Source organism: Homarus americanus, unplaced genomic scaffold, assembly GCF_018991925.1.
Source record: "Homarus americanus isolate GMGI-L3 unplaced genomic scaffold, GMGI_Hamer_2.0 scaffold49667, whole genome shotgun sequence".
NCBI classification, from domain to species: Eukaryota; Metazoa; Arthropoda; class Malacostraca; order Decapoda; family Nephropidae; genus Homarus; species Homarus americanus.
The window spans coordinates 8,226,218-8,247,995 of record NW_024738608.1 but is presented as its reverse complement, the minus strand read 5'-3'; the positions used below and the strand labels follow the sequence as shown (position 1 = coordinate 8,247,995).

The 21,778-nt window shown below is 38.0% G+C and overlaps 1 protein-coding gene across 2 annotated transcripts in view; it reads right to left on the bottom strand.

The window, feature by feature from the left end:
• Positions 1–21,778, bottom strand: part of LOC121874242 (teneurin-m-like) — a 70,538-nt gene that overhangs the window by 13,404 nt on the left and 35,356 nt on the right. For both annotated transcript variants that reach the window (XM_042378323.1, XM_042378324.1), the window contains 8 exons: positions 16,826–17,015; positions 13,145–13,443; positions 11,338–11,511; positions 9,036–9,208; positions 8,025–8,277; positions 4,995–5,230; positions 683–948; positions 167–275 (listed from right to left, as the gene is read on the bottom strand). In XM_042378323.1, coding sequence (XP_042234257.1) covers positions 167–275; positions 683–948; positions 4,995–5,230; positions 8,025–8,277; positions 9,036–9,208; positions 11,338–11,511; positions 13,145–13,443; positions 16,826–17,015 — 1,700 coding nt within the window. The remainder of the gene's footprint in view (positions 1–166; positions 276–682; positions 949–4,994; positions 5,231–8,024; positions 8,278–9,035; positions 9,209–11,337; positions 11,512–13,144; positions 13,444–16,825; positions 17,016–21,778) is intronic.

Sequence of the window (21,778 nt, the reverse complement as noted above, 5' to 3'; positions counted from 1 at the left end):
GACAAAGAATTAAACAATGATTTTGGACATGATAGGAAATACAGTACTCTTTGTATTAAATTATTAGGTATTTATGTATAATTTGTTCTACTTGAAAACTACTATAACGATTATCTGAAAAATTTAAATACAAGTTATATTTTCCTAGAGAACACAGAGAACAAACCTTGGGGTGAGAAGGCAATGGATTGTGGATTGAGGAGGAGTGCAGTCCGGGAAACATCGGGAGGATCGTGAAGTGGGGTTGGGCAATTCAGTGATCGTCCACTCAACACCTGAAAGTCAAGTTCATATAAGTTTAAGATCCTTCTTAATACTTGAAGACAAATTTGGCAATTAATCCCTTTAGGGGTATAACAAGGAACCCTCCCAACCTTGTAAAGCCGATCCAGAAATATGGGTTTTATTTATTTATAAGCTAGCTTATACTTTTAGTACAAAGAAGTGTTGTTAACAACTTCTTTTGAGTAAAAATTGTGAACTCTTGGACACTGAATGTGATGGCTCCAAGTATGAATTCCTCCAAGTCTAGACTTAATTAACACTTGAAAATTTTCAGATACATTCATGTACCTGCCCATGCCCAGTATTTGTAAAAAATATGCAATAGAGAACTGTTGGAGTGCCTAGCAAGCCAGCAAATGGTAAAGATAATAAGTAAGTCTATGATAGGCTTCCATACCTGGACCCGATTGTCTGGGGTGACTCTAAGAATCAGGTGATCATCAAGGATGTGAAGTGAACCATCCAGTGGGGAAATTGCCAGTTCAGTGGGCCAGCGGAGGTGAAGCTGATCCATGTTGATGGTGCCATTGCACGGGACAGGTGCCCAATGGGAGCGGTGATCGTGACCACCAATAATTGTGAAGATGGTGCCACCAGTGTCCACCACACGGATGTTAGTCCCATCAGCAATGTAGACTTCCCCAGTTGATGAGATGGCAAGTCCTGAAGATAATTAACAGCATCGTAAGTATTGCCGGGATCATTTCAAGGATGATAATCAATGTATAGCAACTAATTACATAATTACAAATACTGTACAGTATACTAATTACACTCTTCACATAACAGTTTGGCCCAACTGTGTCAGTGTTGATGTAACTAAGAAAATATTAGTTTTACACGAAACTTATTCATAGTTAGCATTCAAAGCTGCAACCATTTGTCAAGCAAACTTCCAGCTGCTCAATAGAATATAGTGGGAATATAAATATTGGCTCCATTTATTTCTCAGAATATAGGTAATCTGGGGGTCATCCAAAAAGAGCGGAAAATTCTATTTCATCTTTACTCATGATTAGTTGACCAACAAAAGCCCGAACTTTAGGACCCACATCCAATTACAATCCACAAGGAAGAGGGTAATCTACTCAAGAACAATTGAGGTAAAGACAGTCCTATCCAGATTAAAGCACTGAAAAGGAAGAGCAGTTGCATTTAGCTCTCAATAAAAGGTAGAAATAAGCAGGACGGTGAACACATAATCTGTACAGGTGGTTGGAATTGAAAGATTAACCCAGTGATGACAGTTTGGGACAGGCAAATGTGGATCATGAAGTGAGTGGCTTGTGTGACAGCAAGACATATCACCCTTCAGTGGTAGCTGTTGCCTCTAAGACCCCATTTTTGTTTGGGATGGGCAGGTATGAACTAATTATTCTTAGTTTCAACCAACAAAGTCGAGGGGTCTAGATTTTCAACCCTTAAGACTTTGGCTTGTAATACTTGAGTTGCCCGAGCCAGACATAAGCACAAAAAAAAATTTTTGAGACAGGAGAACTTATATTAATATTATTACTGTACTAACTCATTCTTGGGATAGGTGAACCTTGCATTAATAGACCTACAATTTAGATCATTACATACCAAACTGTAGGCTCATCCTTGAAATACTTAATTTTATGTAGTAACTTGTCCATTAGCCAGAATCCCCATCAGCTGGAACTTTCCAATACCCCAAAATGAAATTGGCTCATAATTTTTCCAGGAAATAATGAGTAATTTCCAGAAAATTTATGAAAAAATGGCAAGAAAATCTCTCAAAAAATTTCTGCTCCAGGCCAGGGGAGTGATGAAAGATTGCAATGTGTTCCTGGGCTCTAACGAGCTGGGTGCGATGGGAAGGCCACTTGGGTAATGCTGCGATTGGCTAATGCTGTCATGTGACTGCATGGGATGCCTGTGATAGACTAAAGCATCTTCCAGATTATCCCCCAAGTGTAGCATCAGGGCACACTTAGTTCATTGTCCACAGCCACTCTATAAGGTTGATCTCTTGCTCGCTCCTATTTGTCCATAAACTTGCAATGTGCAGTACTGTACATTACTGCTCCAAGACACAATCAGCCAAGAATACAACGTTAAAGCCACGTTAAGAAGTAAACAATGATAACTGTGTGTAATTTTACTGTAAATTAACATTGTTTGTGTGAACACAGCACATAGCAATGGACAGTGTTTGCATACTGTAGCATTGTGTGTAGTGTTTGTGTGTGAGTACAGTACTGTGTACTGTATATGTATAAAATACAATACAATGCTCAAAACTACAGAGAAAACCTATGGCACCAAGAGGTCGAAGAGAGGCCCAGTGAAAAGACTGTCAGTCAAAGAAAAATTGGACGTTCTCAAGAAATTTAAGAAGCGAGTGTCAGTGAAAGCGTTTATGGATGAGTATGGGGTGGGCAAGTTCACCATCTACAGCGTGAAGTATGCCAAGGGGAATTTGAGGCGACAAGAAAAAAAAGCTTTGCCAGGCGCAGGTGATGAAGGTAGGCTCAAACAGACTGGTATAAGTGCTGTAAAGTATGAGAAAAAGGATGCTGATGTGTACAGAGACATAGCAGAGACATAGCATAGCATTGAGCTCCATGATGCCACCCGGTGCTTCGCTACACTGTACTGCTGGAGTTGCCCGATTGCTGTGGGAGCTTTGGGGAGCTCTATAAATTCTATAGGCGCCACAGGATTTCCAACAAGCGAGTGGCTGGCGGGAGCGCTAGTGCTGATGTGGCTAGTGTTCAGCCATTCAAAGAAGAGTTGCAAAAACTCATCCGTGATAATGACTTCAGGAGGTATGTGATGTACAATGTGGATGAGACAGGCCTCTTCTGGAAGTCCCTGCCCAACAACACCACAGCATCCTGGCAGGAAAGCAGCACTCCTGGACTCGAGCAGTGAGTGTCAGTACTGCTGTGTGCCAGTGCTGCTGTGTGCCAATGCTGCTGGCACCCATACCCATGGTGGTGGGAAATGTACAGAGGCCAAGAGTGCAGAGCAATAACATGGATCATCTTCCTGTGTCCTGGCTTGGTAACAAAAAGGCTTGGTTTAACTGGAACATCTTCGATGACTGTTTCCACAATGTCTTTGTGCATGTTGTAAGGTATTATCAGATGACATTCCATGGCATCCCCAGGGGAAAGGTCAAGGCTTTGCTCCTCCTTGACAATGCACCATCCGAGTCAAGTTCTTGCCACCCACCCAACCTCACCTTACTCATACAGCCCATGGACTAGGGTGTCATTCTAGCTTGTAGTCAGCACTACAGGCACCACCTGTTGATTGACGTACTGGTGGTGGAACCAATGTCAGAAAGGATGGGAGACACCCAAGGGCCCTGAACATTTTAGAACATCAAAGATTACAATATCAGAGATGCATTTGTCAACCTGAAGGCAACCTTGAGATAAAATCATGGAGACGACACTTAGAAATGTTTTGAAGTAGCTCCTGAATGGTGGTGGTGATACTGCTGCTGCTACTACAGAAGCTCTGTTACTGCAGGAAGCTGCTGACTTCAAGGGCCTCGAAGTGAAAGAGGCCCACACACTTTCGCATAGTGTGTGGATGCTGACAATCCTGGCTATGGTGCCCTCACCCAGGAGGAAATTGCTGCTGGTGTCATCAGGGCCTAACAAAGAACACGAGGAGGCAGAGGACGATGGCGAGGAAGAAGTGGTGGAAGTTCCAACCACCAGTCTCAGCGAGGCAAGGGCACATCTGGACAGCTTCCTAGATTTTATGGCCAACACTGACGTCCTCCGCCTCCTCCCCTTTAACCAGCACATTTGGGAGATGCGGTCAGTCATCACTGATGAACTGCAGATGAGGACCAAGTTGAAGCAGCGTAAGATCCCCGCTCCAGTCCCCAGGTGTCCTAGTGCTGTCTCCCATGGCAGCTTGCCAAGCACCAGTGGTGATAGTGTTTCTGGCCCCAGTCCACAACCTTCAACATCAGAGATAACATACATACCTCCCTTGCCATCGCCATCACCACATGCCACGTCATCACCACGACCCAGAACTTCATCGGCAGTGGTATTAATTCATGTGATTCCTGATTTGCCTCCGTCCTTCGTGGTGGGAGAGGACAGTGACAGTTACACCTCATCTGCCACAGCAGATGGTACAGGACAAAGCAGGCCATCCTGTATCATACAGTATCACCATTTGGCCTGCCTGTATCACAAGCTCAAACCAACAGCACCTGCTGGGGAGTACTCTATAAATTTTACTTTGTTTATTTATATTGTGTAATGTTTTTTTGTTTACTGTACAATACTGTATTTACAATATATTTTGTGTACAGTGGTGTTCACAAACATAAATACAGCTCTGAGTTTGTCCATGCAAGATACGTATAGTAGATTAGACTCTCAGAAAACATTCCCCAGCACTGAGACGTAGTTTAGAACCTCGGAAATCTTTCTCCAGTACCCAGAAAAATTCCAGGGATGTGGGATTTTTCCGGGTTTCAGAGAGTCGTCTTGGTAACCAGAAATCTCTCATCCCAGTCGGAGCTCTGCACCAATTATTCTATTTTGGCTAATGGGGATATCACGTTTCCCTTGAATACTGTACTCCATTGAATAACTACCCACATGATACTCTTACATGTATAATTATTTTTGTAAAGATAGTTGAACAGGCAAACCTCACAATACCAAAATTACTCTTTTAATGAGTTAAGCTCTCATTAACAAGCTTACCTTTAGGATAAGTTAGCCTGGCATGGATAGCATAACCTCTATCACCACACTTGTTCCTATCCCCTGGGAGGCAGCGCTGACCAGAGCCTACCACGGGAATGGTGTTGTGGTGTGGGTCTTGCACATTCTCAGTTGTCTTCAGCTTCAGCACCTGGTGAGCTTCAGGGTCACTCACATAAACTGACCCATCCAACGGTGACACAGCAACGTGGTACCGGTATGATACACGAGTCTCACTGTCGAATAACAGGACCAAAAGTTTATTTATTGTTACATAAAGGAAAGTTTAATACAAAACTTCATCAATTACAAGACACATACATGTCCGGAATGTTGTTCTATAATGCAAAGTTTAAGATTCTCTAACAATTATAATACAATTAAATTAATACAAGAATATGAACTGAACAATGATTATGTAAACTTGGAGTTGAGGCCATATTGCACTGGTGAGGATAATATTTTATAATCCTGTATGATGTGTTTTGCAAATTGTAAATACAGGTATTATATTAATTGGTGCACAGCTGTCAGGTAGAAGCTTCTTACACTTATTGAGCATAAAATTAGTTATTATTTACAAATAACAAATAAACTGACTGTAATACTCCATACAGTGTGCAAATGTATTAAATTACACTGTACTGTACTGTGAAATGCTCAGAAGCATTTATTTTCCAATGCAATAATCAGTTTGATAAAAGTTTATCAGCAAGACCAATTACAAAAATTCCCACTTGTAAATCATTGCTTTTAACTATTTAAGAGCTAGGTTCTAACAGATTTCTGCTAAGAGCTATGCATACTTTATTTAATTCTATTCACCACTGATCGGATTGTTAGCAACTTGGGCGGTTGGTTATGTCTCTGTTACAAACTGTTGGCAAGTACAGTACTGGGCATGTACTGGTTCCAGAATGTATCTGTACCTGCGCCAGTGTTGGCCAAGTCTGGTCTTCAATGAGCTCACTCGGTACCGTCACAAATCTCTCTGGTTCCAAGAGCTGTGACCCTTGTTGGGCAAGCATCCGTCAGTTCCAGGTATGTAATACATTCTATCAAGTAGTGCCTCTGAGATGTTTATACACTTATACACTTCAATTAGGTCACCCTTTGCCTGTCTCTAGTATAAGTTAGGCAGTTGGAGGCATTCTAATCTGTCTGGGTAGCTGAGGTTCCGTAGAGCAGGAAACAGTCTGGTGGCCCTCCTTTGGACTTTTTCAATCAATTGACAGTCTCTAGCATATCTCGGGGACCAGACGGAGTGCCAGTACTCCAGACGGGGAACCACTTCACTCTTGAAGATTGTGACGAGGGACAGACCATCTCGATATCTTAACGACCTTTTTATAAGACTTACTAGTTTCATTGCTTGATTCATCTTCTCACAATGGCCCAAGAACTTAAATTCCTTGTTGACTTACATACCCAGGTCCTTTTCACACTTGGTCTCGATTAATGCAGTTTCTTCATCCTGTTGGGACATGTGATACGACTACTTACTGCTGGTGCGACCTACGTTCATCCTCTTGACATTGAATCTTGGCAGCCATTTCTTTGACCATTTTTGATGCTCATAGAGATCTTTCTGTAGCTCTTCACAGTCTGTTTGGTTCTTAATTTCCCTGAATAACTTGGCATTGTCCACAAACATTTGTATGGAGGAGTGTATAATTTCTGGCATGTCATTTATGAAACAAAAACAAACAACGGGGCCAATACAATGCTCTGTGGTACCCCACTTGTCACATTGACGATTTCGTGACATTAATCACCACACACTGCTTGCGATAGTGAAGTCTCAATCCAATCCATGCTAGGACATTTTTCTGACTCCCATACCTTTCCAGTTAAATTTTCAGCCTCTCGTGGGGTACGCTGTCAAAGGTCTTGCTAAATTCAACATTCTTACCCAATTGTAAACCTGTACAACAATTTTACTAAATAATAATAATAATTATTATTATTATTATTACAGTACTGTATTACTATTATTGTATTATTATTATCCTTCCATGATTTCTTCACCCACTCACACACCTGAGAATTGGTGGACTGGTTCATTCCTCCTGTGGGTGTGAGGCCATGATCTGAATCTCCCATCCACTCGTTCCATTGTTCATGTATGTCTTATTTAAAAGGATTACTTATGGATACACGGAAAGGTTGTAACTGGCTCATCACTCCACCAGGAATGACAGTTAACTGGGTCTTCAATTCTGCCACCCCTTTTTTAAAAGGTCTCCATTCTGTGTACTATAAACTGGTCCACCAGGTCACCGTGTTCTACTATTTTTAACCACAATTTTGTGCCACTTATGTCCATCCAGCCTTTTAGATCAACATGAACAAATATACCAGGTTTTTTTTTCTTTTTGGTGAATTTTCCTTTTAAATATTAAAAATGGCAAGAGAAATGTTTCTGGTGAGACTGTAGTAGACAGTGACACTTGTAAGAGCTCAGAAATGATAACTGATAAGCATTGATGAGTCGGGTGTACCATTATCCTGAACAGAGTCTAATCGTCTAGAGTTATCAATATTATCAATTGTAATTCCAGCTCATGTATTTATAATAATTCCTTTCTTAGTTAATTAAAAGTAAAAATAGTGTATTTTAAGTAAACAATAACATACAGTACTGTATATTAAATTTTGGAGCTGGCTTGGTAGAATTTAGCCTATTAGAGGTGGCAACTGGGGTATTTATTAGCTTACAGGGGAATGCAACTTCACGTATTGGACACAAGGTTATGTTTTTTAACCATTTTTCTGACAAATAAGGGCCTTATATGCTGTGAAGTATGGCACAGTATAATGCAGCCTGGGACAAAAATTTTACTTTGAAACTTCAGGTCTTCGTAAATCAGGGACCGCCTGTCCAGGGTTTCAGGACCATATACCGAAGCAAATTTTCAAGTATCAATAAACATAGTACAGGTGCTGAATAGGGACCTTGTATACCAACACAAAGTCCAAACAAAAGTAAACTCTGTACACCACCAACATTGAAAGCCAACCACCACTCACTTGAGTTTGGCAACAGTGATGACAGTACCATCAGGCTTGATTCTGCGAATAAGGTTGAAGTCCCCAACATACAGAGAACCATCTGGGGCAGCAGCTAGGCATGTGGGGGCAAGAAGGGGGGAGAGGTTGGCTCTCCCCTCACATCCTTCACCACAGTTGACCTCTCTCTGTTCTCCTGTGCCTAATAAGGTTGTTACAAGACGCCGCTGGCCAGCAAGATAGATATTTTGGCCATCACCCTTCTGCAGGATGCCTGGAGATGAAGTAGATTGTAAAAATTGTATGACCATTCATATTTGTTTGCATATAAGTGTGGGTTAAAGTCCCCCATTACAAAAATACAGGCAGTCCCCAGGTTACGAACAAGTTCTGTTCCTGGGGATGTTCTTAAGTCAAAAATGGAAGTCGAAACACATGCATTGTGCATAACCGTACTTATAGAACACAGTTTAAAATCCCACTTTATCATAGCCTAAGTCCTTATATACATCTAAAATCAATCAATTTAAAAGAAAAGAAGAAATAGAATGAGAAAACACAGTAAATGAAAGAAAAAAAGTCACCAGTTAAATAAAATACAGAGTACTACTGTAAAGTTCAACATTGTTCGTATCGGCGGATGTTCGTAACTTTGATACTCCCATCAAGAAACCTTTCGACAAACATCTGATACAAAATATAGCAAACTGAAAAATTTTATGGCTAAATACAAGCTCTTTTTAGACACATGTTCATGATAGTATCCACTTTACAGTATTTTACAGAAACCTCTTGTTCTCAAACTTTTTGGTAGAGAGATATTTTATTGTACTAAAAATAAAGCCGAAGAACACTTACATAATTAAGCAAAATAGAAGGTAATAAAATATTCTTAAAACAGTAATTAGAAGATATTTCCATAAAATGAACATTTCAAAACATAAAATTGTAATGAGAACATGTCATATACTGATGTTCAAGAGTTCATTCTGGTAGTAACTTTGGTTTAAATATAACTATGAAATTTCTTACCCTGATGGTAGTTGTAAGCATGATGGACATGAAGATTGAAGCCACCAACCCTAGAAATGTGGAGATCATTGCCTGCCACCTTAGTTGTCTGATGCTCCCAAATGATCTTTGGGCAAGAAGCATGTTCATAACCCACTGATACCTGCGCCACAGTTACACCATGCACCCGCTGCCTGCAGAGGAGAAAAACAAGACACTATTTAGTTATGCTTAGGTTTATACAATATACAGAAATAAATTTAAAAAAGTAGCAGAATATAATGAAATAAAATATAAAATATAATGGTAAACTAATACTACATAGGTAATGATTTTTGGAGTCTTATCTAAGTTATGATTCATCTAGATTTACAAGAACAGCAATGAACCTTCTGGAGATCCAATAAACAACTGGTAAGTAACACTGTTCAGGCAAAATTATTTTTGCTTCCATAGTTTTTACAAAAAGAAAGTCCCCAAGTCTATCCCTCTATTAGAGAACAACTCTTTCTCTTCTCTGTTCTTGCATGATGGCTTAAAAAACTTGAAATTATGGCCATTTTTGTGGAACATTAAATAGTGCAGTTCAAAGAAATGGTTGGGGGCTTATGCCTTCCATTACAGTATTTGAAAATACAGTGGACCCTCGGTTAACGAACACAATTCGTTCCGCAGAGTAGTTCGTTAACCGAAAATTTTGTTAACCAAATCCATTGTCTCAATGGGATATTGGGGAATTGGTACCAGCTCACAGAAAAGTACATACAAAGTAAAAAAAATGCAGTAAAGTACACTTGCTTTGAGGTGTGTATGTAGAAGGTTCCTGGTTGATGATGATGATGATGAGAATTAGAAGTGGGGGTGGAGGAGAAGGGAGAAGAGAAGGAAGTGGGGATGGAGGAGAAATCACCTTTCAGGGGACCCATGCTTGATGCAGTAATTTCACCAATAAAATTTTAAGTTCGCTAGGTGTAATTCAAGATAATTTTATTTAAGTCAACACTGCACTACATAATATCAATATGTTAAACTAAATTTCAGAATGACCAATAAATTTAACGTAAAAAGTGCAAAAATATTCAAGACACCAACAAAATCGATGTTCACTACACTATATACAACGCCAAACTGACGCCTGGTGGGTGAGTCAAGCGGCTGATGGGCGTACAAAAAATTAGTTCCCTGTAGTACATATATTAACAATATGTTAACTAAATTTTAAAATGACTAATAATTTTAATATAAAAAATGCAAAAATATTAAAGAGCAAAACTGTCTTGATATTTACTCCCCTGGAAACGGATGTAAACATAGAACAGATTACTGAATTGGCAGACTACCCCATCAGCTGATGCTCACAATAAAACTTGTTTGTCGTAAGGATTTCGTTAATCAAAATTTTGTTCGTTAACCGAAATTTCGTTAATCGAACTGTTCGTTAACCGAGGGACCACTGTACAGTAGAAACCCAGTTATTCAGCACCTATAGATATTGAGATAGCCAGATAAAAAGATTTTCCAGTTCATTGAATCTCACACTCAGGATTCCCCCAATAAAACCCTACAATGCACAGTGATACAGGCTGACCTCGCAAACTCGTGTTTCAAAAAATAGACTTCTTTAACACTTATTCCATTCTATATAAATGATGCGGCTTAGAAATAAAGAAAATACAGGTACTCCTCGACTTACGACCTACTCGACTTATGACCACCCGGACATACGACCGCCGCAGTCGTATAAAATATTTTTGAAATTGCGTATTTTCGAGTCCCGACGTTAGTGATTGCGTTGTGTACTGACAAAATTTTCATTTGTAATTCCCTTTAAAATGGCTGGAAAGCGTAAAAGTGAGAGTTCTCGTGGTGCTGAGAAGAAAAAGAGACACCCATTTTAGACTTTCAATGTATTATTTTCGCCTTTTCGTCTTACGACTTGGTCTTCGGTCCGGAACCCTGTCGTAAGTTGAGGAGAGACTGTATAATATAGTCTCCATGCTGTTATGGAGTGGTCCAGATATAAACACACAAAGGGTTTGTAAAGCTGAATGACTGTGTTTCTGTTCAGTATTTATATTCAAAGGCATAAGCAATTCTGACAACCATAATAACTTATCAAGAGTTCATCTGTGTACACTCCCAAATATACATTTTCATCCCTTATTCACGAGGAAACAGCCAGGAAGGCCTCGAGGTCATCTTCACTTACCAGCTCGGTGATAAATATTTATTAAGACACTCCACCACAAACCTTACTTACAGATATTCAAACATTTAAAAATTTACAGAACCTTCATATAATAACTTTCAACTGAGAGTTTACCTGTACACATTTAGACGGTCCCAGGCATAGGTGAATTTTATATTGGGGTCTGCCTCAAAGACCCGAGTGAAAAGGGTGCCCTCGAGAACTATCCTCAAGTGGATCCTCCTCAAGGTGGGTGGGATGTGGTCTGGTGTCAGCTGCATCCTAATGGTTGACTCGTATCCATTAGCCCTGAAGTAAAAGGTGTACATCAACAACAGGAGAGGTTCAATATGAAACATTGGGCATTAGGAGGGAGAGGTTAACAAAAAGGAACAGAATAACTAAGCAAGATCAGGAGGCAGGAAAGTTTTAGAACACTGAAAGATCAACTGGAAAAATTTGCAAAATAAAAGAGTTCAGCTGGAGGAAGAGACAATGGGAGAGAGGTAAATGGGCAGAAGATCCCAACAGAGGATAGAGCTCAGCAGAAGAGAGAGGTTAACAAGAGGGGGAAAAACTAATGGCACTGAGAGAGAGAAATTCACTGGGTAAAAGGATCAGCAATAGAAAGTCAGTGGGAGAGGAAGGTTTATAGGAGAGTTGAGTTAGCTGGAGGAGGTAGTCAAGAAAATAGAGATATCTGCCAGAAGGAGAGGTCAGTCAGGGAGAGAAGTCAGTAAGAGTTATGTCAATGGAAGAAAGAACCAGTAAGAGGTGAGAGCTCAGTAGCAGCTGATATCTGCTGGAGAGAGGTTAGTTTCAGGAGAGGTCAACATCATGGTGTAGTCAGCAGGAAGGACAGGTAAACAAAGGGGCTATACTGTACAGTATTATTAGGGGAGGAAGGGAGGCCCTGTGGATTGAGAACTTAAAATACAATTAGTAACTGCCTATTTTCATAGTGGCAATGAATTCTTTTAATAACATTCTTTGAAAAAACAACTCTTGAATGTGCAGTACAGTACAGTACAGGTAGTTCTTGCTTATCAAAAAGGTTTCATTCCTGAAACCCTTGTGATATGTTACCTGTATTACAATATGTGAAACTTAAAGAGAATTGATTTTATAGTTGAGAATTTTGGGGGTACATGGGCTGATTTTTCCCTCTCTTGTCCATTCATCAACTGAAACATGCAATAAAATTAATAGACATTCCAATTTCTGAAAAACATATTACCTCAGTTGACTCAATTTCGTTACAGTCCTTGCTATTTCTTTTATTTTCTCAGAACGATTCACAACTAAGTGAACAACACATGCAGTAAGTATGTACACACTCGTGTCCAATTTGTATTGTTTGTATCTTGCTTATGTCATTAAATAATGTTTAATTTAGCCTCTAAAATTACACTCTTTCACTATTATTGTACTTGATCAAGGTGTGCTTGGTGAACTTGTTGGTCGGTCTGGTACCAAACTGCCATTGTCTTCCATACTGTGTAGTGGAAGGATGTGTAGTAGAGTGTAAAAGAGTCTCTACACACTTAGGAGGTTCTGATGTAATTAATAGCTACTCAGTTCTTCCCAGTTGGAAGTAATTAGGTGAAAGGTTTGGATATTTTCTTATGATAGCACTGGAAAAATTAATATGTTGAGTGTCAAATATTTTGGTCTAAAAACCTTAATTATGATAAATCAAAATTGCAACACAGGTACAGTATGTGCATTTGCACTAAAAAAGGGCTCCCTGTGTGTCAAATTTCTGAAGCAAGTATATATTGACAACTTTCTTGTATTTGATGCATGTATATAATGGCATGTCCTCTCTGAAACCAATATTTATCATACACCTAAGTAGTTCTCACTACACAGAGAATTCTCTTTCATCAACAAAAAATTCTCTGGAAACTACATCAGAGATAAAGACAATCCACTTCCTTACCTGGATGAATGATAAACCAGATATATCTCTGTCCCTGGGATCTGCACAGACTCCTGTACTGCTTGTGACTCCACCAAGATGGCATCAACATCTGGACACTCTCCTTGGAAAACATTCTGCCAAGTGGCCATCACAACTGGCCTCAGGAGATCATAATCATGGAGTGGGCAGTGGGAAGTTAAGTGTCGCTGTGTGTGGTCATGGTATTCATATGTATGCTCATTACCGGCCAAACCCGTAACCGTCATCACAATGTCGTCCAACACCACTACTTCATTCCATGGCACCATCACACGAATCTAAATGTGGATATTACAGTTACTTTAACAATACATCACTATCAGAAATTGACTAATGTAATCTCAAATATGAAATTTAAGAATTTAAAACAATTTTAATTTATCTAATTTTCCACATATTATATGAAAGTAAATACGTACAGTAAAGAAAAATTGGACAATCAGGCAACTGGCTCAGTGACTATGTGTGGTATTAAGTGATGAGTCTTTGTGTCTGTATGTGAGTTTGAGGAGTAAGTTATAAAGTGACTGTTGAAGAATGACTCAGTGTAAGCTTATTTGTAGACTTAATAACACAGTGTGTTAGAGAAAACTTAAGTTAGTGTACAGATATTTGTAGAAACTAATAAATTAAACAAACTAACAAGTACATGTACTATTAAATGTGTTTTTTGGACACATTCTCAATATGGTATTCAATTTATGCAATCATCCATTTTACAGAAGTCTCTTGGTCTCAAACTGATACTTTACTATAGTAATCATCAACATAAGGCAGAGCTGCAATCACTAGCTGGTAAGACCCACTGTAATGAGTTTTCCTGTGCTGTACAACAGAATGACACAAAATCATGTGGCCCAGGGACCAACAGCATGGCAATCTAACAACTTTGCAAAATAAAGATAGCTTATAACATGGGTCAATAGGATCTTGTGACCACAAAACCTAAATGTTAGGTATTTACAACACTGCTTGTCCCAAAACACTTCAACTTAGCATCCATTGGCCCATGAGAACATATGATACACAAAAGGTATAAAAGCACATGCTGTATATGATCATATATACTGTATACTGTAATGTATTTCAAAATTAAACAACAACAACACTATCTTCCACTTTTAAAACATTCAATCCTCTCTTTTGAGTTACATAATGCTTATGTTTTATTAAGAATTAGCACTAATTTACTTTTTATTTCATGGTAGGAAAGTTTTTTTTTCTCTTGGGTGTTTCCACATAAACACAGTTTCTGTGAGAGAATAAAAGTTCCAATCAGCAGTTGGTTTTGTATGCTGTGGCTGAAAGTGAAAGCACCAATGAGTGGTAACCAACCAATCAATAGCCACTAAGTTGGTACAGGTAACTGGTTGTTCACCAAGCCTGTTTACAAGCAACATGAAAACACATTGTTGTTCCAAGTCTACATTGTTCCAGCTATTTGTGGAATGTTTAGTAATAAAATATGACTAAATATAAATAAATATTACAGAAATATTACAATAACATTGCTAAACCAATATAAGGTCAGTTCTAGAATAAGGCCTCAAGAAAACAAAACTTAAGATCCCTATACTGTAGTCAGGCAGTCCTAAAGTTTTCACCTAATATTTGCTATCTAGGATGCATTATCCTGAATGTCTCTCTGAATGTAACCAGGCTGATTAAGCCAAACCTTAAACAAAAGGATGTAGAGGCTCCAAGATGTTTAGGTACAGTACATCCAAGAGCCCATACATGCCAAGTACTTACCAATAGTGAGTAACAGATGAGACCAACCACCCAACTAGCAAGTGAACTGACAAATGATGGATGGATAAAGTAAAGTATAAATTTAAAACACTAATCCTACAACCCATTCACCTTGCAAGACAATCACAAGCCAAAGTCTTCCTCAGAATTTAAAAAAGGGAGGCCTTTGCTCCACACCAGAGTTGCCATGACCCATTTCCCATTATTTTTCTGCACACATCTTCATGATCATCACTATTATTTAATGACTTTTTCCATGCTTGCATGTGTGAACATCAATTAATTCAGTCAATTTGACCAAGGTCAGCTGACAAAGTCATGAGTTGCTGTTTCCAGTAGAGTCCTTATGCCAGCAGCGTCTGGTGTTCTTAGGGCCAGGCAATCACTCAACTGAGTACTGTACTAACCAGACCTTACTTTGCTGATCAAACAAGAAGCAGTGTTTCCAACATGGTACTAGCCATGATTACCTGATGGCAACTCTCCATACTGCCATTAAAACTCAGGCATATCATTATCTCAACATTCCCAAACTATCTCAGCCTACCTGTATGCAAAACATTGTCAATACTCTTAATACACAGCCACCCTCTTAGGCTTGAATAGGGTTTCCTATCTTTCAATGTCACATTACACATCAATCTCACCATTTTCATATCAACTTGTTTAAGCCTAGTATGTCACTCTCTTTAACTCAAGTTTCAATACCATACAACATCACACATTTCATAGCAGTTACATAAATCTTTCCTATCACACGAAGGAACAGCACTACTGGAAGAAAACTTTTCTCCTGACAGGAGGGAGCAGATCTTCCAAGGGTGATCAAGGATTACCAGCTGGAAGCCCAACTAACTTGTTCCTAGTGCCCTATAGATCTACCCATGGAGGTAATGTTTAAAGGAGAACCTTCACTACTATTTATTTATTACCATTGTTTTAAAGTTAAGTGAAGATTCTCAGAGCCTCTTCTACACCAAAGGGTGTAAGTTAAACTCATATTGGATAGGTCTATGAAATTACCCATGTTAAACTCCTTTATTTTGTTACACAAGGTTCAAATGGCTCTCAGACCTTTACCATGATTACAGAATTCAGAGAGTTCTCCTCAAATCATCTGGTCTTGAAAGCTGAAATACATGAACCTTATAATCTCAATTTCTCAGTCCCTAAAAACATCATCTCTTATTTATGACCAGGTAACCATGAAATTTTCCCCATCCATCCAAAAGTTCAGATTGTCCTATAATCCTACTTCAAAATCCTTTAAAAATTAGTCAATCTGTCATTCATTGTAAGAACTATATCTTCTGTGGTCAAACTTAACCCTGTTCCTTACCACCTATGTTTTTGTGGGAGAATTAGATAAGGCACACAGTTTCATGGAGAAGGTTTATCTGAAAGTGGGCCCCATAGCCACAACAGGAGGAGGTGAGCGCCGTGTAAACAATGGCATTTCTAACCACACCCTGCAAAAGCAACCAAAGCATGGTCAGAGACAGCTGAATCGATCAGGTCAATTGCAATGTGATCACAGTCAGCAGGAGACAAAACTACCGTAGGACTAGAGTGTATAGCTAAGCATTAACCCTGGAAAATGTTAAATTGTAGAAGCAAACAAATTCAAATTCTGAAAAAGAGAGTTAAAAGACTCCTTGAATTAATCATTTTCATATGAAGAGAAGTCTAAAGAAGCTGAAGAAAAATTGGAATGGTATACTTCATTAGCTTGCTTGCTGATCTGTTATTTTTCATGTGCCCAGACCTTTCCTGCCTGAAGCAAGGTGAGGTTACAGTCTCTGTGATATAATAGTAGAAAAATAAATCTTTCACACAAACTTGACTTTAGACTTTTACATACAAGTACCATATTAAATTACTCAAACAAAAACTGCAGTAATTTCTCACCGTTTTGGGGCTGAAAGGAGGCTTGCCGAAAGAGATTGTAACAGTACCTCCTCCGTTGACCATAATATCAAACCATCCATCTCGTCTTGTTAGAGTGAATCCTTCCAGGCTCTCACCGGTTGCCACCCTCAGGCTCACAACGCCCCTGCCTGCACGAGTCACTACACGCCCACGGACCACAGCCGCCCTCCTGAACCACACCAGCACAGATACTCATCACCCACCCGCAACACACCCTATCACTCATAGTGGGTGGATAGATGAAAGCATTAAGATGTGGGGACAAGGGGTGGATTGGCACAGTGCTGCTTGGAGGAGTTAAGAGAAGAGAAGAGAAGAGAAGAGAAGAGAAGAGAAGAGAAGAGAAGAGAGAGAAGAGAGAGAGAGAGAGAGAGAAGAGGGTGAGAGAGAGAGAGAGAGAGAGAGAGAGAGAGAGAAGAGAAGAGAGAGAAGAGAAGAGAGAGAAGAGAAGAGAAGAGGAGAGAGAGAGAGAAGAGAGAGAAGAGAAGAGAAGAGAAGAGAGAGAAGAGAGAGAGAGGGAGAGAGGAGAGAGAAGAGTGAAGAGAGAGGAGAAGAGAAGAGAAGAGAAGAGAAGAGAAGAGAAGAGAAGAGAGGAGAGAAGAGAAGAGAAGAGAAGAGAAGAGAAGAGGAGAGGAGAGAGAAGAGAGAGAGAAGAGAGAAGAGAAGAGAAGAGAAGAGAAGAGAAGAGAAGAGAAGAGAAGAGGAAGAAAGAGAAGAGAAGAGAAGAGAAGAGAAGAGAAGAGAAGAGAAGAGAGAAGAGAAGAGAAGAGAAGAGAAGAGAAGAGAAGAGAAGAGAAGAGAAGAGAAGAGAAGAGAAGAGAAGAAGAAAGAGAAGAGAAGAGAAGAGAAGAGAAGAGAAGAGAAGAGAAGAGAAGAGAAGAGAAGAGAAGAGAAGAGAAGAGAAGAGAAGAGAAGAGAAGAGAAGAGAAGAGAAGAGAAGAGAAGAGAAGAGAAGAGAAGAGAAGAGAAGAGAAGAGAAGAGAAGAGAAGAGAGAGAGAGTTTACTTTGAGAATGGTAAAGGAAAAGAATGCTTGTAAATACTGAAAACAGTGAACAGACACCAGGAGAGGGAGAGAGACAAGGTGTAAGGAATCATTACTCCAGATATGATGAAAATGAAGCTTGAAAAGGTATAAGTTGCCCTCAGAATAATGTGGAGCTATACGTATATAATTAATGAGATAACAATGAAAGGAAGGCAATAATTTCTTTTTAAGAAACTAGTCTCGAGTAACAGCAGTAAACTATATTACAATATACTTAAATTCATTTTGAAATGTATTAAGTTTTCCTAACATGATGTCACTTCTTAAATATACATACAGTATATGAATCATGATTGGGTTGACCTGTGCCACACACTCTAATGATATCACATAATAATTAGTGAAAAGTTAGATGATGGAGCAAAAAGAATAAAAACAAGAAACTTTAGGCAAGATATGATAAAATATGTTATTTATAGCTAAATGCAAGTGAATGTGTTGGCAAATTAGATATTGAGAATACAAAAAAACACAATAATATCAAGCTATAATAAAACAGTTAACTCTGCTATTTGATCAAAGAGGACAGCAATATTCAAGGACAAAACAGTACAGTACAGCATATAGCTGTATTAAGAGCAGAATTTGCATGCTAGGCTCTATAGAAAGGGGATGTTTTATTCAAAGTTAAATATGTTCATGTGATATTATATACTGTGAATATATATATATATATATATATATATATATATATATATATATATATATATATATATATATATATATATATATATATATATATATATATATATATATATATATATATATATATATATACACACAAAGGTTTGGGACTATATTTATCTAGCATGCTTGGAACCTGGGGATTACCGGATAAGGGTTTTTTCCGGAATTTGAAAGGCCAGGTCTAAAATGTACATTAAACCGCTGTAGCTGGATACTAATCCTCTGTTCAGATCACTAGATTAATCCCTAAAAGTAGCAATGAAAGCATAAAAAGAGTAAAAACTATAAAAGATAAGCCTGGATCACACTAGCCCATTGTGACAGCTATCTCTGACTTAGTATAGGCAGCGTTGAGATCATATAAAACAGTGACCCATTCAGAGGGAATTAAGAGGTAAATAAACATGGATGATGATAACCTTCGAAATAACTCCTCCTTTGCAGTAAAAGAGAATGGTCACGGGAATTATTAATTGAGAGGTCACTTCGTTTTGAATTTAGACAATTAATTTTCCAAAGAAAATTAATATCACCTTTGGAAAGAGTAAAAAAATAAATAAAAAATAAATATAAAATCCAGAAAACATGCCTTCTGTGCAGTGTTGTCGTACTTTCAACATCTGTATATAATCACTGCACCGACTTTTTTTTTTATTCCGAATATGAATATTTACTATACATATAGTTTAAGAGTGATTAAAGGATATATTAATCAAGCTGGATTTCGCTGTTATTTGGTTTAATTTTTAATGTGATTCTTCGACTAATTTCAACAACCTACAGGCGGCCAAGATGAAACAAGTTTATCTCACCCATGTCACTGGTCATGTTAGAAATGGACAGATGACGTTTTCTGATTCACACACTACGTCCACCAAATGGGCTGGTATTACACCATCATTAACTATACTACATCAGTGACAGCCATCAAAATGAGCTAGTGTGAAGTGGGCTTAAGTGTAAAAACTGTATTGCAGTCTCCAAGTCTCCACTGATGCAACACCAGCTGGGGCACTGTCTTTCCAGGCCGCAGAACCTTTGACTTCTCCACAAGGCTTCACGGTGGAAACCCATAGATGCTTTATACCTCATGATAATTATTTCTTTTATTTTTCTTGTGCTTTATATATGTAGAATAGTGTGTGTGTGTATATGACAGTAAAAAAAATATGTACTGTATATATACAGGGTACAGTATATGAGTTGAAAGATAAAAACAACATATACTGGTAGCTTATGTGGTGAGGAATGATTGGAAATTTCCCTGGTCGGCCCAGGATCTACCTGGCATTAATTTTTATTAATCTATTCCAGAAAATAGCTGGTTTTTTAAGTGTTCCAGATACCAGGATGCTGAATAAATAGTCCCATTGATATATATATACTGTATATATATATATATATATATATATATATATATATATATATATATATATATATATATATATATATATATATATATATATATATATATATATATATATATATATATATATATATATATATATATATATATATATATATATATATATATATATATATATATATATATATATATATATATATATATATATATATATATATATATTCAAATTTACTTGTGAAGAATAATATTTTTACTGTAACATATCCTATAAAGGGGTTTTGTATTGACTGAAATTTGATACATTGAATTATGTGACAGCAATAATAGAGACTCGAGTATATAATAGAATGAGAATTACAAGAGAGTTTGATAAAGATGTTGCTTAAATGTAGGATACAAAGAGCATGCATCATGTAACAGTGCTAACAAGCTATCAAATCAACAATTAAGTGCTTAAAGGTGACACTCATAACACAAGCAAATTACAACAGACAGGAAAAACACAAGATCTCCATCAATGGGAACATACTTGTGCTTGTGTCAACATATAACCTTTATGAAATGTTCTTACTGGTAAACATTTACAAGGTATGTTACATACACAAAATGGGTTAACTGGGTCTTCCTGTTATCAGCAAAATCTAAAAGCTACACTGTTAAAAATTCATCAAGGAAATAACTAGGTAATTGCTTTTGAGTATACATAACGTTTTTGTTTTTTTCTTTTACGCAGAAAATTTTGCTCTAATTTGGGAGAAAAGATTGACCAAAATTGGCCATAAGCTGCATCAGCACGGGCATGTCAGAAACCTCTCTCAGTCAGTCAGTCAGTCAGAATTAGTATTCATAGAGCAAGCTGAGTAATATTGACTAGGACAACAGAAAAATGTATCATGGACAAAAATTTATGATACAAATTGAAGCTTTTAAACTCATCTGATGATTTCATAATTGCTGCTGTAAGGATTGTTTGATTGAAACTTTCGCCCATAATTTTTTTCTCTGGCAGATTCTCCCACTGAGTGATGTGGCCCCATTAACAGAGGTACCTTTATAGCTCTGCTCAGCTAACAAATATAGCGCATTCGCTCAAGCTAGCACAGGCAGCTTCGTAGATAGTAGAAGATAATAGCGTAGTGTTGGCATGCAGATTAATGCCACTTACTGACATGCATTATGGCTGACAAAATGGCAGTAAGCACTAACAGTCACATAGACCATGCAGTTTCACCCGTGGTCATAGATTATAATTTTTCTTCACAAATTATTGTTCATCAGTAATGAAATAATTCACCAATACAAGATACAACAGTGTATGAATTTTATTTAAAGCATTGTGCAACTTAAACGAAAGTATTCAAAAACTTTTACAACAGTGATACATGTTGTTTTACTATAAAATAAAGGTTAGGGTGATACCAAGGAATTGTATCCAGAGCAGAGAACAAGAAGGAAATCCATTTGAAGGATTAGCCACCATCAAAAAGAAAGTGAAATGAAAATAAAAATATGGAATGCACATGCAAACTGGCAAATTATATGTGTGTGGTACAAGTCCTTCTCTGGTGGAAAGGTAAGGAGTTGGGGAGGGGGTGTGGTCACTGTGGAGATTACTCTATCATACGCAAGAATACAAATAATGAATATGGTTGAGAATGTTGAATTACTGAGACCCCCATAAATACAAGTGGATACTACCTGGGATGTCAAGTAGAATGGCAATTTAAAGAAATTCCACAATATGAAATCACAGTTTACTATGATACTTAATGAGAAATACTGTACCATCTATTGTGTTATACAGTACTTTTAAACATATTACCCCAGTAAAT